Consider the following 19,401-nt stretch of genomic DNA (forward strand, 5'->3'; position numbering starts at 1 on the left):
TTTACTGCACGCCTATAAAACTAAATAACTTGGTGTTCGCCTCAGAAAGTCAAGTGCGTGTTGTAAATCTACAGTAACAATTGAATGTTCATTATGTAACTTCAAACCTTCTCGTCTGGACCTGTTGAGCCTAAACAGGCTTTCCACAGCACACACCGACTCTAACAAGCCATCTCAGTCATTACATTCACTCTTCAGCAGGAGTCTGACTTTAATAAACGCGCTCATCTGTCAGCCTGACCGTAAAATCTGAGCTTGTAAAGCCAAGCCTACCTTTCTCTAGGTTGTTTGATGAGATCACAGAAGGTTGATTAAAACAATTGAAAAGAAGAATGAGCTAAAACTAATAAAGCAACCTAATGAGCCCGAGGAGTGTGCGTCTCGGTCCTTGACTTTACAACATGGATGAAACATGAGTAAACTGGCATTTAGTAACTAGCATTGTTCTTGTGGTTAGTCTGCATTTTTTAGAGCCAAATTTGGGCAAAATCCCCGATGAGCTTCTTATAAACTTTCAACACTTTTGTAGAAGCTAAAGAGAACTAGCTTGGTTTATCACAGTTTGACTAAGATTATCAAACTGATTCAAAGAACAAATGTTGAAGCTTTTTATATTTGCTTTTGCTACACCTGCTTTAACTGGATGATTATTATACTATAACAAATATACACTCACCGGCCATTTTATTAGGTACACCTTACTAGTACTGGGTTGGACCCCCTTTTAGCTTCAGAACTGCCTTAATCCTTTGTGGCATAGATTCAACAAGGTACTGGGAATATTCCTCAGAGATTGTGGTCCACAATTCTGCACGTCCATGATGCGAATCTCCTGTTCCACCACACCCAAAAAATGCTATATTAAATTGAAATCTGGTGCCGGCCATTTGTGCACAGTGAACTCATTGTCATGTTCAAGAAACCAGTCTTTGATAATTGGCACTTTATGACATGGTGCATTATCTTGCTGGAAGTAGCCATCAGAATATGGGTACACTGTGGACATGGTCAGCAACAAAACTCAGATCGGCTGTGGTGTGACTCGATGTTCAATTGGTACTAAAGGGCCCAAAGTTTGCCAAGAAAATATCCCTCACACCATTACACCACCACCATTAACCTGAATCATTGATACAAGGCAGAATGAATCCATGCTTTGATAATATTGATGCCAAAGTCTGACCCCAACATGTCTAAATGCTTAAATGCATGAGTTGCAGCCATGTGATTGGCTGATTAGAAAATTGGCTGATTATTAAAGAGTAGTTAGACAGGTGTACCTAATAAAGTGGCCAGTGAGTGTATATACAAAAAAATTGACTCAAATTTTTTTTTTTGACTCATTGTTTTTAAGCTTAATAATTGCAAGATATAGATGTAGAGATATTATTGACAATCTATAAGGTCAAAATTGTAAGAATTGAACTGTTTAGATTTATGCCTTTGCGACTGTCACAATTTTGAAAACTGCAAGATGTGATCTCAGAACTGTGAGACTTTTCAGAATTGCACATCAAAATATTTTTGAGTTAAGAAGTCTCAGGAATGTTAGGTTTAAAGCCATTATCTTACAGCAATTACAGAATCATGAGATACAAACTCAAGCCTACTAAATAAAAATCACACCTTTGATATATTTGAGTTATAACAACTCATGACTGAAATCAAGCTGAGAATATAGGAAAACCTGTTCTCAAAATTGTGAGAATTTAGAAAAGAAATGTGAGAAAAAAATGATGATGAACTATGAACTCAGGATTTTTTAATAAAGCATCTGAATTTTTACTATATTTTTATTTTATTCACAGTAAAGAATTAATTCTAAATATAGATATTGATTAATCTAAAATTAAAATGACAATAATTAAAAGATATTAAATGTTAACCCATACAGTACCAACATATCATGCAATACATGTGATAATGGCGAAACTATATAACTTGGCATGGCAAATATAAGCTATTTTAGTCTTTAATAGTGGTCCTAAGCAAAACATTGATTAATAATCATTGTTCACTGATAAAGCACAAGAGGTTACTGTATCTCCTGGTAAACCAAAAGTGCAAATCATGCAATAAACACAATTGAAAGAGCTTTATATGCACATCTAGTGTTCTTCAGCCAATGATAAACTTCTGGTGGAAGTTTAAAGTGACTTTTTATTTTATAAGGTTCCTTTTCCAGCATTGATTGTTGTTGTTATGCAATTACAAAACATTCAGTTAAATAGACTTCAGCATTCATTAACTTGTTCAAAAGTAAAACAAGATAAAAGACCATGTAATCGCTAGCAAAGTCAGGATCAGCAGGCAAGCGCAGAAACTCCATTGAAAATACTGGACTAAAATAATCTGTCATATTGTAAAGACATGACGAGGGGAAAATGGAATTTAATACAGTGCTTCTTGTCTGCTCTGAGACCCACTGTATTTCATATACTGTATCTATCAGGCGGTGAAAATCACTTGTAAAGAAATCAGACCTTAAATGTGGCAATTTTTTAATGGAAAGACAGTTAGCCGGAAGCGCTGAGGCTGGTTGACTGAAATTAAAAGTCTCTGTGCATATACCCTAATGCAGAAATACCTTTAACTTAAAAAAAAAAAAGGTTAAACGTAAGCATCATTTGTCAAATGCATCTGCTCTAGCATAATGCAGGCAAAGGGCATTTTAATAAACACAGTGTACATTTGTTTGCGGACACGATGGCATCCTTCACCTTCTCCCAAAATTGCTGGAACTAATTTCTCTCACATCTGCCACAAAATCTGTTAAACATGTGTTTGGACAAAAACAGCGAAAACGGGTGAGGTGCTTCATGCTGAAATCAATGACCAGCGTTTAACAATAATGTGTGTGTGTGTGTGTGTGTGTGTGTGTGTGTGTGTGTGTGTGTGTGTGTGTGTGTGTGTGTGTGTGTGTGCAGTTTCAGCCCTTATGTTTAGAAAAACAGCAGTAGTGTGATTTAAACAGGCGGGGTGTCAGAATAGTTCAGTGCTGAAGTACCTGCACCTGCTCCTATTCCGTGAAACTTACTTTAAACAACAGCGGCTCCCAGAGGAAAACATTGGTCATTAAAAATACTGACAAAACAACATTTACATAAATTAACTTTTAACATCAAGAGATTAGGTTAAAGGTGAGAATCTCCAGGCAAATAAACAAATAAATAAATAAATCAGGCACGTGTCAGTTTTGAGAGTTTGGGCTCTTTGCAGTTTATAATACGGCTTTTCAGTCTAATGGAAATAAATCTTCTATTTTTTTAATCAAACTTCGATTTTCGAAAATTTTCGACTTTGAAAATCGATTTTGGGTCAGATTATAAATAAAACACATTTTGAAATCACTAAGCCAAATATCCACTTCAGCAGCACTTACATATAGACCTCAGAGCTTTATCCATATCAATATTTTGAAGATTTTTACAGATGTTTTCAAACTGTTGACAGTATTTTCTAAATTATGGTAACAAACAGATGTTTCCAAAATCCTCTCACTAAAAACATGTTAGTCTATTAAGAAGTTACCTTCATCCAATGTTTATATTTCTGTGCTAGATATACATGCAAATTACTATATTGGGGAATTATGATGATTTATAAACTTTGTTTCTTACTATTCACCTGCTGTTTTGCCTCAGTATGATGAGAAACATGAGGTAGACCTAGTGTGCACTTCTTAAGTTCACAATAGGAGTTGAATTTTATTTTAAAACAATATTAGCTTATGAATTCACAGTTTATATTCAGTTATCTGAGCATGCAAAATAGTAAAGTGGCCAGTAAGTGAACTAAATTCTCAACAAACATACGCAAACGCCCGTACAACTGACAATAAAAACACTATTCAATTACATGTTGACGTCTTACCTGGTAGAAACATCCCCGAACCGCTCTCCGTGTCTGGTACGTCAGTAGGACTGGTGTCCGTGATGGAGGCTGTTACCAGAGTAAATAAAACTGCTGTCCACACTACTGACACGAGCATCTTTTCTGCCTAATTTATAAAGCTGCTATATAAACACTTTGACCATTCATCTCATTTTGAGAGTTTAAAGTTTGATAAAACTGGTCTAAAGAGGTTAATATTGCAATGCTAGGTGTCTACTGTTGATGTTTGGCTGCGTCTCTGCGTCACTTGTGTTCACCTTGCGAACGCCGCGCGCTTGCAGTCAGACACCTTCATCTGGATAGTATTTGCTGGAAAGGCTCCGCCCAAACATTTGCCACGGGCCAATGAGAAGTAGCATGACAAGACGTATTAACATATGAAGGACTAAAAAGTTTGAATAAAGGGGGGAAAAGTTTAGCCAAGTGTGCTGATGCTGTACTATAGTTATTTTAAACTAGAATAAGTACACTTTAAGTTTACCATTTATAGGCTATCTAAATTATGCTTACATAGATAGACAAGTGAAAGTATATTTAGGCTATATTTGTTTATTTATTTGGCCAAATATAGGCCTACTTTCACTTATCTATGATTGTTAGGACATCAACCACAATTGTAAGACTATTAATAATTATTGATGTTTTACAGTCATGGCAGTTTGATGTTATAAGTTCACTAAACTTACAAGTATACTCAGTGGTGAAAAGAGTACTAAAAAATCATACTTAGGTAAAAGTACCATTACTTGCCCAAAAATGTAGTGCAAGTAGAGTAAAAGTATTTATTGTAAATATTATTTAAAGTAGAGGTAAAAAGTAGCCCCTTTAAAAGTACTCGAGTATTAAATAATGAGTGTTGCACTGTGAAAAGTTAATGCGTTAACATGCAGTTTGTGCAGGGGTGTAACATTCTGTGGTGCATTTAGTGATCTTTCCATATTTGTTTGTTCCTTCCAGCCTTCCTTTCATTGATGTTTGTTCTGTCCTTCCTTCCTTCCTTCCTTTCTTTCCTTCCTTCATTCATTTATTAATCCGTTTGTTTGTTTCTTCCTTCATTCATCTGTTTCTTCCTTCCTTTGTTCCTTCCTCCCTCCCTCCCTCCCTCCCTCCATCCATCCATCCATCCATCCATCCATCCATCCATCCATCCATCCATCCATCCATCCATCCATTCATTCATTCATTCATTCATTCATTCATTCATTTATTCATTCGTTCGTTCATTTGTTTGTTCTTTCATATTTTTGTTCTTTTCTTTATTGGGTCCTTTGTTCATTAATTCATTCGTTCGTTCGTTCCATCCTTCCTTCCTTTGTTCAGTCCTTCCTTGAATCGTCTCTTCAATCGTTAGCTCATTCATTCGTTCACTCTCTCATTCATTTGTTTGTTCGTTCATATTTTTGTTATTTCCTTCATTGGGTCCCTTGTTCATTCATTCATTCATTCATTCATTCATTCATTCATTCATTCATTCATTCATTCATTCATTCATTCATTCATTCATTCGTTTGTTCCTTCATTTATTTGTTTCCTTCCTCATTCCTTCCTCCCTCCTTTCATTTATTCATTCTTTCCATTGTTCCTTCCTTCCTTAGTTTGTTGAGTCCTTACTTGAATCCTTCCTTCATCATTTGGTCCTTCCTTCGTTCCTCTCTTCATTCGCTCATTCAGTCATTCGTTCGCTCTCTCATTTATTCACTCGATTATTCATTCATTCATTCATTTATTCGTTCATATTTTTGTTCTTTTCTTCTCTAGGTTCCTTGTTCATTCATTCCTTTGTTTGTTTCTTCATTCCTTTGTTCGTTCCTTACTTCCTTCATACATTTGTTTTTTTTCCTTCATTCCTTCCTCCCACCCTTCAATCATTCAATTATTCATTCGTTTGTTCGTTCATATTTTTGTCCCTTTCTTCATAAGGTCCTTTATTCATTCGTTCCGTCCATCCTCCCTTTCTTAGTTTGTTCAGTAGTTCCCTTAAATCCTTCCTAAATTAGTTTAGTCCTTCCTTCGTTTAGTCCTTTCCTTTCATTCTTCTTTTATTCCATTTAGTGATTGATTAAGGTTGTTTGGTGATTTCAGTCATCATATAGACGCCATCCTTCATATTCTCATCAGTGACATGCAGTCTGTAAAACGTCTCTGGGTCATTGCTTGTAAAGATTTCGGACCATCTTCTTCGACATTTTTAATGTTTCCAAAAGGCTTGCTGCATTTATAAAGCACCCATGTATTGAGGTTGTTCAGTATGAAGTGATTTACTTTCTATGTGCGATTTGATTGGACAGGAGTTTTGTAGTTAGCCAATACCCATAGACAAAAAACACATAAAGTACTGACTACAGGTTGAAGGAAAGTAGTGGAGTAAATACCAATACAGCACTAAAAATCTACTCAAGGCAAAGTAAAAGTACACATTTTTAAAACTACTTGGTAAATTACAATTCCAGAGAAAAAATTAAATGATTATAGTAACAGGAGTATTTGTAATTTGTTACTTTACACCACTGATTATACTTGGAGTAAAAAAAAAAAAAAAAAACAAGTTGTTTAATATTAATATGGCTGCACTACAAATGAAAATGTGGAAAATGTAAACTAGCTGTGTAGTCAAAGTCTATTTAAAGGTGTATTCAATCTAGATTTTGCTGAAATTTTATGCCAAATTAAATATAACATATTTTTATGAATATTTAAATACTTATTTTAAAACTTGTAATACTTAAAAACATTAAAACCATTCCGTTTTTATCTTTAAAATAAAACAAATCTATTTTAATACATTAGTTTTAACATATAAAAATGTTTATTTTCCGGTGGGAACAAAACTATTTTGACCATTATAATTGAAACAGGCCCGTAGCCAGCCTGGTAAAAGGGGTGGTTCTTTTTTCTCAAAAAGTTTGTTTCTCAGAGATGGGTTGCGGATGGAAGGGCATTCGCTGCGTAAAAACGTGCTGGATAAGTTGCCGGTTCATTCCGCTGTGGCGACCCCGAATTAATAAAGGGACTAAGCCGACAAGAAACTGAATGAATGAATGAATGGACCAGTTTGCGGTTATAGGACTCATTTAAGCTACTATTTAGTAATGAGTACTGCTTTTTAATGACATTTTAAGCACTATTTTAGATAAAATAGATTGTCTGATGTTCATTATAACAAAAAAAAGTGCTTTGAAAATTCATGTATAACAACAATAGCCAAACACTCATCCATGATCCGTGATTTACAATCAAAAGATACTTGTATCATATTTTGTTCTTTTTAAAAACAATACAGAAGCAAAAGATGACCATCAGGTTGTGTTTTCTTGCACAGCTGGATGTTGGACTCATGAAAAATAACTGTGTGCAACTGGACAAAATTGATTGGCTGAAGTTACACTGAAGTGACAGCCGACAGAGAATTCCACCCGGTCTTCAAACCTTTTTCAATGGGTTATTTTCACTATTTATAATGGCATAACAGTCAGTGAGGGGTGGGTCTTTCCAATCATCCAAACCCTGGATGACTACGGACCTGTGATAAATTCTCCTTAGTCCATTACACAAACATATCTGATTATAAAAGATTAAAGAAAGGCAACAGATTTTATTTGCAAGTTTTATTTCCATATATCTCTCAATCCAGTGATGCTATTTTTTTTTTCAATACAAAATGTATATGGTGGAAATGATAAGACTGATAAGAGTCAATGAGCAGAAATATATGGCATCATAGATCGATTGTTAGATCACAGTCATCCCTATGCATCGCTCCAATGTGTTCGACAACTCTTTTACAACAAACTGAGACGTGAAGTATCTTCTAATGTTCTCCCATTTATCCAGGGCTGTGTTTCAAAGAATATTTCTGACGAAAAATAAAAAGATTTTTAAAAAAGTCAACAGCCAATTAACTCCTGATAGAAAAACATGGATGAAGGTATACAATTTCCTACATGCACATATGTCATCATAACATGCAAACATGACATCATCCAAAAAGATTAGCCACAGGTCAACAGCACACAGAGACAAACTAGTGCTGTAATAAATTTGGCACCTGGTATATATATATTTTTTTTCTTCTTTTTTTTTCTTTTATCTTAAGAGAAAAGGTGGTGTTTAAATTAAGGGAAGTCTATTAGGTTCACAACAATCATCTCCATCCCAAAAACAAGGAAATGGTGGCCAAGGGCAGTTTACTACTACATCACATACTGTAAAAAAATAAATCAAATGTCTTTACAATAACCATCTGTTCAAAGACATAATACAACATCGGTTCACCTCTTAGTGCAACCAGTACAAATATCACTATATTCTCTTTTATACCTTCAGAGGGCAGATCGATAGAAAGCATAATGCATCATTCAATAGAATCTGGCATTTTTAGGTGAGCTAAACACATCCTGTAAATCGGTGAATTGGTCCCACTGGTGCTAAAGCTGGAGTGTGTTGAGTGCAGGTAAAGCTACAGGATGAGGAGCAGTCCTAAAGTGTCATTTTGTTGCATAGCCCTACTGTACTTCAACAGTTAACCTTTACCTGCACAAACTACAGAGCACAACAGATTCCACAGCTGAAGGCTTAGTTCATTTTTTGGAACTGGAAAACTACCAACAATAGTATCATGACTGTTGAAATCCGTAAGCAATAGTTTATGCATAATGTGTTCAAGGATGACTAATAATGCCTAGTGAAGAATTGTATATGTAGACTGAAATTTCATTGCAACCGCTTAGCAGATTTTAAGCATATTTCAAGAGTTATATTTATTCTACAACAATTTAAAACTCCCCACATAGAAATCTGATATATGGTAATGTTAGCAAATGACTAAATATTTATATGACATGCTAGTTCATATTTGGATTTCACATATACAAAATTGTCATCTATGCAACATATATATAGTTGAAGTCAAAATTATTAGCCCCCATTCTTTTTTTTAATTTCCCAAATGATGTTTAACAGAGCAAAAAAAAAAAAAAAAAAAGAACAAAAAAGAAAGAAAAATAATTCACTTATTGTCTGATAATATTTTTTTCTTCGAGAGAAAGTCTTATTTGTTTTATTTCAGCCAGAATAAAAACAGTTTTTATTTTTTAAAAGCCATTTAAGGTTAAAATTATTAGCCCCTTTAAGCTATTTTTTTTCTTCTACAGTCTACAGAACAAACCATCGTTATTCAGTAACTTGCCTAATTACCCTAACCTGCCCAGTTAACCTAATTAAGCTTTTAAATGTCACTTTAAGCTGTAGAGAAGTGTCTTGAAAAATATCTAGTAAAAAATTATTTACTGTCTTTATGCAAAGATAATATAAATCAGTTATTAGAAATTAAACATTAAAAGAATTATGTTTAGGAATGTGTTAAAAAAAATCTGCTCTCCGTTAAACAGATATTTGGGTATTGAAGTCGGAATTATTATAACATAATAGTTTTAAAATAGTTATAAAAATATAGCTTAAAGGGACTAACAATTTTGACAGTAATTTTTTTTAATTAAAAAAAATAAAAAGAAAAGAAAAATTAAAAATTAAAAACTGCTTTTATTCCATCCTAAATAAAACAAATAAGACTTTCTTACACATCCATACACACCCATTCACACACATACACTACAGACAATTTAGCCTACCCAATTCATCTATACCACATGTCTTTGGACTTGTGGGGGAAGCCGAAGCACCCATATAGGAAACCAATGCAGACACGGAGAGAACATGCAAACTCCTCAGATATTTTCTATACTGTACTGTATATAAATCTTAAACATGAACTTGAATGTCAGCTATGTAATTGTCATGTATTCCATCCACAATCTGATTCATGTAACAGATTTCTACATGGGACTTAGATATTTGATAAAGATCACAGATCAAAATTAAAGAGTATTTCAGAAACCTCCCAGCTATTTGTGTTAATCAGAGGTAATTATTCTTTATTCATTACGTTATTTTATCTACATAGCTTTAGTAACATTTTGTGCCTCTGACCAAATCATCTAATGTTTGCTTTAGGAGGATTCATTTATTTATTTTTTTTGCTTCAAATACTTCTTAATTAATTAATTTTCGTTTTTATGAAGTCAATTAATGAAAAGGTACTTTCCAAACTAATATAATGTAGCTATAATTTGGGAAACCACTGTTGCGCTCTATTCTGGGTTCACTTTTAAAAATACCACAATCTAAGAAACCTATAAAAAAAGTCAAATTCGACAAATTGAAATCAGGGGCAGGATCAAAGTGAAATCCACCTTTTCAGAAAAACTGAGAATCTTTTTTAACATCAGAAACATTGCAATATATTACCAACTGTGCAAATATTACATATTCTTCATCTCATTTAGGTCACACTCAAACCCTTTGTACGGTGAATAAGATACAAGAGTAAGCCATCGAAGCGCATTAATACATTTCACCTTCATCCTCTAACCAAACACTGGAAGAGAAAGGCATGAGCCCACCATATGCCCTGTGGAAACAACACTGACACCAATAGCAACCAACAAACACAACATTCTAACATCCTTTCAGTCCTCTAGAAATCAATCGCAATTCCCATATTTTTAAATATATCATCAATTTTCCCCTGAATTGTTTCAGTAAAACACGCTGAAAAGACCAACATCGTTAACATCCACTTAATCTATCCTTACAATGCTACACTCTTTGTTTTGTGCAACCTCCTTCTTCAAATACATGCCTAAATACATTTAGGAAACAAATATCAGTGACATTTAGCCTACAGCGAACAGCATCAGTTCATTGCCTCAATAGGTCAAAATGCTTTGTAATGCATCGTGCACCAATTTGGCAATAAAATTTAGGCACTTGGTATCTTACCTCTTGAGAGTAAGAAAAGGATTAGACCTTATGTAATGTCCAGCTACACTCATTTACAAGGTACAAAATGGAACACTGTGAAAAGATATTCGATCTAATGCAGTCTGATAGAAAAGGGAGTTCAATTTGGCCTTTTTTTTTAGGTAGGTGGGAGTAGACTGACTATTTCAGAATTATCTAGAGTTACAGCAGTGTGCAAACCTTAAGGCTGTGTGCCCACCAAAGTCTTTTTTAGCAATTTAGCAAGCTGACCAGACCACCACTTAGCTGCTTAGCTGGTCTCTGAGCATTATTGTTCATAATATTATTATGGTAATCTGGGGGATTTCATGTGGTACAAATACGGAGACTCTTGTGACCACCGTTGTTCAGTCATACAATAGAAATATTACAGTTGATTAGTGTGGGTTTTGTCCTAACCCTCCTCCTCTGTGATTGGATGACTGAGTAAAAGTGCTACATTTTACGCAAAGTTGAACATTTGTCAACACTCGATGGCCATTAAAAATGGCAAGCACGCGACACTCAGAATGGAACAGACCACGGATGCCTCACCCATCTTGAAAAGTGAAGCCAAAATAGTTTGATCGCCCTCTAGTGGCTGGCTTCAGAATCCCAAGCTGCATATAAACAAACGAGAGCCAAATCTAACATGTAAATTAGACTTTTGCAAGAAATGCTTTGGTGGACACATGGCCTACATCCCTAGAATTCTCAATCAAAGCCTCCTGTGCAAAAAAAGTCAAAACAGCCTTTCGAACACTAACAACTAACCTTGTCCCTTTATCCCCTGCAACTGTTTCCATCATAGTTTGCATTTTTGGCCGTCTTCCTCTCTGAGGTCTGAGGTCTTGATCTCATGTGATCAACTCACCCATATGTGACCCTTCTAGAATCAGCCCTAATGAAATGAAAGCAGTGTGGTGCATCACTTGAGGCTAAACTATTCATCCTGAAACCTATCAAGACCTCAATATTGCCGCTACCTTTGTAAGCGGTGACAGACACCTGCTTCTTTCAAAACAAGAGAAGAACACCTTTCAAAACCACATACGCTCGATCATGATGGTAAACGGGCGGAAAATAGTGTAAACTGTGGACGTAACTCTTGTTTCCCTCCTGCTCTTGGGGCAAAGACGATAAAACTCATTCTAGATTGAATCATGTTAACACCAGTCATCTCTCTCAGTCTCCTGGTAGCTTCCAGACGCTCTCCCACTCAATCCCGGAGCCGCGTTCACTCCGAGGGAGTAGTGGTACCCGTTGGGGACTCCGCTCTGGCTTCGGGACAGCAGCGTAGAAGTGGCGGTCGCACCAGATGACGTGTGGGCGATGATGGCGGTAGTTCTAGGGGAGCGACCGGTGCCGTACGTGCTCAAAGCATCGTGAAAGTCTTCCGCTTCAGACAAGTGCGAGTCTTGCTGGAGGGGACCTAAGCTGGGGTCAGAGCCAATACGAGTGACAGGCACAGGGGATTGGCGGTGGACGCTACCGCTGAGTAAGGTATCGTGCTCTGACAGGCCACGACTAAGGCGAGCGGGGCAGGGCCCTGTAGATTGGGCAGTGTTGAGCTGGACCGGAGAAGAGTTGGCAGTCTTATAGGCAACAGCAGGCCGAGGGGTAAGAGGTGTCTGGGGAAGCTGTCTACGCCCGCGGCAGGGTGTGCTGGTGCCTGAGGTTTGACCCACTGAGCTTCCTTTAGCTGCGTTAATTCCCTGAAACACAGTGGAGAGGAGAAGAAAATGAATGACTCACAAGTAAACAGGAATGAGGTAAATGGAAAGCTAGTGTTTTCCCCTTTTCGATAAACTTCCAGTGGAAAGTTAAGGTGCCTATTTTCCATTGCATATGGTTACTTTTATTAAATTCAGTTTACTTTGAGTTTTTTTGTATAGACCATTTTGAGGGATGTAAACAAAAACAATGGTCCCGATGTATTTCCTGTTTTACATTTTGAATTTCTATAGCTTCTGAGAATCCAAAAGGAAGCACATATTGATAAACAATGTTATGATAGCTGTTTTAACATGATTGAATTTCCTCTTGTTACAGTTGTAAAATAGTTTGATAATAAGCAGGAAATGTGTATGGGCCAAAGACATCAACACATTGAAATGGTCTATAGTGCTCACATTACTGCATTACAATCAAATTCAAAATAGTTAAGGTTATTAGTTACTATAACTTTATTAGTTGCTAATAACTTTAACTTACTAGTAACTAATAGTTTTTAACCCTTTCACCCATGAGTTTTAAATACTCCAGCTGACCCTCCTGCGTGAGTTTTTTATTGTGACCGTGACATAGAATTCATTGTGTTCTAAGGTCCCATGGCGCGCGTGGCGTTTATCATGTGACCCACCAGCCCCAATAGTCTATGTATATATCATATTTAGTTTTTTTTTTCATATTTCTTTTTGCGCTTTTGTGTATTTATTTACAAATGTGCCAACTAAATTGTGAAATTTCTCATACTCCGATTCCCAAATATGGGATAGATACATTTTTTCTTTAAAAGAGCTTGATAATAATCGCATTATTTGTTTTAAGATGGTAACGGGCACCACCATGTTTAGTCTGCACTGAGAAGAGATCTGAGCTGCTGGATTTACCTCATGTACATCGTTTTCTACTCAAATACCTGAAAGTAAGAAACTGTTTATCTGGGAGAGGAATAGAGAAAATAATCAAGTAACAAAAACTGTTGTATTGTGCGCAAATAAAGCACATTGACCAGTTATATTGAAAAATAAATATTATTGATCTCCAGACATCCACATGTATTTTACAAACCTTAAATGGTATGTTTTGTTAGTAATTAGGTGTATTTGAATATCTGAAATCTAGAATAAATGTTATTTGTTTGAAAACATGGATAAATTGTGATTTATAACAAGCACTGCACACCTTTTCTTGTGCCTCAGCACAAGTTGTCAAATTAGATTTTCTGAGCAGTTGATGACGTGCGCTCTAATGTTAAAATCACAACAGTGTGATCGTACGCTTCAGGGACCAGCCAAGGCTAATTACACTAGCATGATCGTACACGTGAAGGGGTTAACAGCTGAATTTGTTATATATAAACATAGTTAACCTGCTGTTATATAGCATATAATTGATGTCTATGTGTACATATTCAATGAAGTGTATTTGTATTTGTAAGTGTATTTTTACAGCATCGCTGTTGTAATGTAATTAAAATCAGTTAAATAGACTTAAGCATTCATTTTGTTCTTCAAACGTAAAATGAGATGAAAAGCCGATAAAACACATGTGCCATCAGGAGCAGCAAATAATTGTTTATATTTTAAAGACAGTGTGCAGAACAATGGAATTGAATGCAGGGCTTATTGTTCATTCTGAGACCTACTTTATATTGTATCAATCAGGTAGTGAAGATCATTGATTTTTGGAGAAATCCGGTCTTAAACACATTGATTTTGTAACCACACAACAGTTCACTGGAAGCACTTAAGTACTGAGTAAACATTAAACACTGAGTAAACATTAAACATCCGTCTTCATATACCCTATTTAAGTTAGTGCGGGTAAGAGAAAGCAACTGACCTGTTTAAGCCTGTCATGTGGTTCTCCAGGAGAGGTGGATCGGCTAGGCCCGGCGGACAGGCTGTGGCCATGTTCATGGCTGCCGTAGCGGTCACAAGAGTAGTATCGCTGCTTCCTTTCTGCTGCTGAGGATGAGTGGTGCTTCCTCTCGTGCGAGCGGCCACGGTCTCGCTCCCGGGCTCGTTCCCTGGGCGTCGACTCTGTGTTTGGATCAGCTGTTGTGCAGAAAACATAATACAAATACATTAAATTTGTTTCTGTTCAAAGCTGAATTAAGTCATTTATATGAACTTTTCCCATCGTTGATACTGTTTTTCATAATTTACAACACCATTAGCTATATGTCCATACAAAGATGTGAATTAAATGTGTGCACAAAACTGGAATATCACATAAAACATTTGTGAATAAAGCACTGTTTCCATTCAGTGACGCAAAGAATACAAAACTGTCACCTCCTGATAAGTTGGCAACAAATATCAAAAAGAAGACTGGAATTTTCTGAGGTAAGAGAAGCCACTATATATAATAAATTCGTACTTGCTTACTTAGAAGACAAAATGCAATGAACGTGCCGTAGCTTTAGAAGGCGTGAGATTGCAGACGCCTTGATTGATTTGGCCCAAATGAGGAAAATTGATATGTGGACCACGTAAGTTTGGCCTGTCTTGACCCGCATTTAAAATACATTAAATACATTTTTAAGTAAAGAAAAAATTCTATCAATCAGGTTGCTTTGAGAAAAAGCATAATGGGCATAAAGGGTGCATAATGTGCAATGCTTTATGGGTTTACCAATTTCATTGCAATCGTGATACACCAACCTATCTGGCCCAGTTAAGGCCTACTTATGAGTTATTAATTTGGTTGAGACTTCACCCAGATATGGTCCATGTTTGGCCCTTGTCTGTAAGCTAAACTTGAAACAGTCTCATATTTTAAAAGAGAGATATGAAGATGTTTTTTTCCCTCATTAAATGTAGATTTTTTTGCAGTTGCAGAATGCTTAACGTAAAAACATGATTTATGAATCATCAATACTTAATGTAAAAACATGATGTCCAGCTTTAGTTATACCCATAAATCATGTTTTTTTTGCAATTGTACATTTCAATGCATATTAAACATAAAACACAATATCTCTTAAAATGGAGTTATTCCTTTTTGCAAATGAACTCTTCATTTACATCCTGCTGCTTCCCCGTAACAGAATTCTGGAGTTTTTGACCAGTATGTAAAGAAAAATACAAATTACAAAATACTACTATATTTTAAATACATATTTGTAATACACATATTATAAATATTGTCCATCCCCGACTGAATACAAATGCAATTAAATGTTATAGAAGGAAATGTTGAATTACCAAAGAATTATAGAAGTGTACTGTATGACTGTGCAAGTTTCATCAGTGTTAGTGAACTCTATCTACTTAGTTTAAATTATTTTTTATAATTGTTCTAAAACTGATCAGGATGTAGTCTCAGAAAAATGGGATTTTTTTACATTTTATTTTGTTTCTTGAAACATACAAGTGTTCAACAACCAAAAGTGTTGATTAAAATACAATTAAACTAGATAAAATGTTTTTCTTCATGTTTCAAAATTGCTTATGCTGACTTTTTTTCAAAAGTTGGAAGGGAAGAGTTACATTTTATGTTATGCACCTTGATTTCTCCTTTTCTTTTTTCCATGATCATGAATTTTTAAGGTAACACTTTATTTTAATGGTCCATTTGAGTATTAGTAGACTACTTTATATCTGCTTAAATTTTGCTGATACTGCTGCTTTAACAAACATTTAACTGACTATAAGAAACTTTGCAAGTACATGTCATCTTGCAAGAACCCTAACCCTAAACCCAACCTAACAGTCTACAAATATTCTACTGAGAATTAGTTGGCATGTGGACGCAATGAAACTTAAATTCAACAAACTGACCATCACAATAAAGTGTAACCAAATTCAAAACTAAATTATTAAAATCTTATTTTCCCAGTTTAATCCTCTCCAAAGGAAGTAAATAATAAAGGGTGTCCATGAATTTTAATAAAACCAGAATGTGTTTGTTTACACATTTCGGTTTGATTAAAATGATTAAATATGAATGTCTCATTTTCTCTGCTTACAATCACCTCCAACGGTGTCAATAAATAAATGCACTAGGGTCTTTGAATTGGGTGGCAAACACACTGCCCAAAACTAACCAAAACACCAGAGAGCACTTACATCTTACATATCACAACAACCAGAACCTTGTGTGTGTGTGTGTGCTTGTGTGTGTGTTGTGTGAGCCCTGCTGTTTGGTGCTGTTGTGATCTTTGACTACAAAGAAACAAAAACACGTAGAGGAAGATGTATGTTGGTGTCTGCATGTGTTTGAAATCCGAGTACAAACACACCCAAGCAAAAATGAGCTTTCAGGGGACTGATGTATTGCTCCTGTTTCAACTCAGTCAAAGCTGACTGATCTATTAACAGCAGAACCACTCTGGCTGAGAAACATGTTTACGTTTTTGTGTTTTTGCTGAGAATGAGAAGAGCAGAAAAAGAAAGAGTAGGAGTTCTGTAGTAAAGAATTGACAGGTGGTTCGTTTTCTCGTAAGTAACCGAGAGCTGCTCTTTTCGATTGCAGGCTTTCCGAGTAATGGGAAACTGGCCAAAAAAAGAGATCAATCCATTCAAAAGCACATTTTCTAGCATTGGTTTGTAAGTCGCGCTTTCAAAGAGAGAGGCTGACAAAGTAAATCCTACACCAAAGCGCTTTGGAGAGCAATAAAGAGTCTTTTCCTCGATAACTTGATCACTATAATCCTTAAAAGAATTTACATCACTGTGCTAAGCGAAAGAAGCTGGGATTTTCAAGTACTCTATTTTTCTTCAAAATCTTTAAAGATTTACCACACACCTCCTTTTAGTACTTGTGGCAAAAATTCCTGCTATTATGTTGTCTAAATTGTGGTCAAATGTTTGCAACATACATATTTTTTAAGGAGTTTTTCACAGTTTCCAAATATCAATCAGCACCACTTTTTTCAATATAGATTTTAAAGGGACAGTTCACCCAAAAATCTAAATGTACCATCTATTTATTAAACAAACTTTTTAGATGAAAAAAAAAAGACATTTTGAGAAAGCTGAAAATAAACACGTTGGAAGTCAATGGCCAAATGCTTCCCAGCAATCTTCGAAATATCTTCTTTTGTATTTAACAGAACAAAGAAAGCCATACCGGTTTGGAACAAGTGAAGACTAAACATCCAATCAGCTTATTACAATGATTTCAGTAGGATCATGTGAAACTGAATACTGCAGTAATGATGCTAAAAAATTTGCGCTGTCAACATTGTAATAAATGTATTTTTTATAGCATACTGAAATAAAACAGTTAATTTAAAATGAACCACAGTTTATAATATTGCAGTTTTTGCTTTAATCAAATAAACATACCCTAGGTGAGAAAAAAAAACCCCTCATAAGACATTGCAAAACTTGTGACCCTTTCTGTGTTTAAAAAAAAGGCCACCTTTAATCTCTTTGATATTCATGCGCTCTACAATATTCACTATTTCCTATCATACAGAAGTCCTTATGAGCAAAAATAGTGAATGGAAAATGCAAATCAAGCTATAATAATATTATAAAATTAATAATAATATAATTACAATAATAATAATATTGTATTAACATAATAATACACTTAAAAAGCTTTTATTTAAAAGGTCACACTTTATACTAAGGTGCAATTCTTACTATTGTTAAACCATTACCTACAGATTTTGCCTGAATAAACTCCTAATTTGCTGCTTATTAAAAGTTTTTAAGGTAGTAGCTTTAGGCATTAGGTAGCATTAGGGATGTAAAATAATATCATACAAAAAATTTACCTCATTAGTGCTGATATACAGCCAATATCTTAATAAAAGGCATGTAATAATCTACTAGCTATTAGCGAGATTTGGTGCTTAAACTAAAAGTGTTACATTCTTCTTTCTTGTTGTGTGCACCTAAAAATGCATTGCCACACTTGCATTTGCAAATGCATTCTGCAACACTTTAGTTTGAGTACCAATTCCCACTATTAAGGGACAGTTTACACAAAAATAAGAATGTACTCACTCTTTACTCTCCCTCAAGTTGTTTTAAACTTTTATTAGCTTTTTCACTGCATTGAACACAAAAGAAGATATTTTGACGAATGATAAAAACCAGTAACCTTTGACTTACAAAGGAGGAAAAACAAATACTATGGAAGTCAATGGTTACAGGTTTAAAACATCTTTCAAAACATCTTCTTTTGTGTTCAACGGATGAAAAAAACATCACAAAGGTTTGAATCAAGTAAAGGGTGAGTAAATGGTGACTGAATTTAAATTTTTGGGTGATATTGGCTCTTTATTACACTTAAAAAAAAAAAAGATTTACTGGATTTACAACATTTTTTAATGTATGTGGTTGCAAACAATTTATTTGACCTGAACTGAAACAAACCAATTAAGTTGACCATTACTATACTTGATTTTTTTGTTTAAATTCAGCCTATATAAATTTTTTGCAACCTCTTAACTTAAAAAATTAAGTTATGCCATTTCAGTGTAGTTATTATAAAGTAGGATCTTATTCTACATCCCTCAATACCTAAACCCAACTACTACATTACTAAACTATTGAGAAGCAGCAAATTAGTACACCACGTGACAAAATGTCTTGTCATCTAAAATAGTTTTAGGAAGAACAAATAATAACTTGATCTCTAGTTGATCATTTGGTATCAGAAGTGGCCTTTTATGAAAGGCAAAGGCCCCTAGATTACTTATGTTTTACCAAAATAAAATATGATCATGCCTTGATTTTTGATTATTTAATTTAGACAGTAAGGTCTGACTTTGCTGAGAAAAAAGTCACTAAACAGAAATAATGTACAGTATAGAGTATAAAGTCATGGTGCAGTGGAAAAAGAATGAATATTGTGTGTGACTCCAATGATCTCAGACGACTGTATCAATACATCTCTGCAAAGACTCAAATAACTCAAAAAGTCATCTGGAATGGCAAAGAAAGCGTTCTTGCAGGACTCCTAAAGTTCATCGAAATTCTTTGG

General features: G+C 35.0%; 2 protein-coding genes across 6 annotated transcripts in view; both read right to left on the minus strand.

The window, feature by feature from the left end:
* si:ch211-196i2.1 overlaps positions 1-4,173 on the minus strand; it is a 143,430-nt gene extending 139,257 nt beyond the window's left edge. For all 5 annotated transcript variants that reach the window (XR_015520132.1, XR_015520131.1, XR_015520130.1 and 2 more), the window contains exon 1: positions 3,874-4,173. Coding sequence is in view for 1 of the 5 variants with exons in the window: in XM_087300948.1 (XP_087157074.1) it covers positions 3,874-3,991 (118 nt within the window). In the remaining 4 variants the exon portion in view is untranslated. The remainder of the gene's footprint in view (positions 1-3,873) is intronic.
* A 3,311-nt stretch (positions 4,174-7,484) lies between these two features.
* The window catches only part of cacna1bb (calcium voltage-gated channel subunit alpha1 Bb), a 259,390-nt gene continuing 247,473 nt past the window's right edge, over positions 7,485-19,401 (minus strand). The window contains exons 49-50 of the mRNA XM_087300946.1: positions 14,299-14,513; positions 7,485-12,446 (exon numbers count right to left, since the gene is read on the minus strand). Of these exons, the coding sequence (XP_087157072.1) occupies positions 11,898-12,446; positions 14,299-14,513 (764 nt within the window). The 3' untranslated portion in view covers positions 7,485-11,897. The remainder of the gene's footprint in view (positions 12,447-14,298; positions 14,514-19,401) is intronic.

Source organism: Danio rerio, chromosome 21 (genome assembly GCF_052040795.2).
Source record: "Danio rerio strain M-AB ecotype USA chromosome 21, GRCz13ab, whole genome shotgun sequence".
Lineage (NCBI taxonomy): Eukaryota > Metazoa > Chordata > Actinopteri > Cypriniformes > Danionidae > Danio > Danio rerio.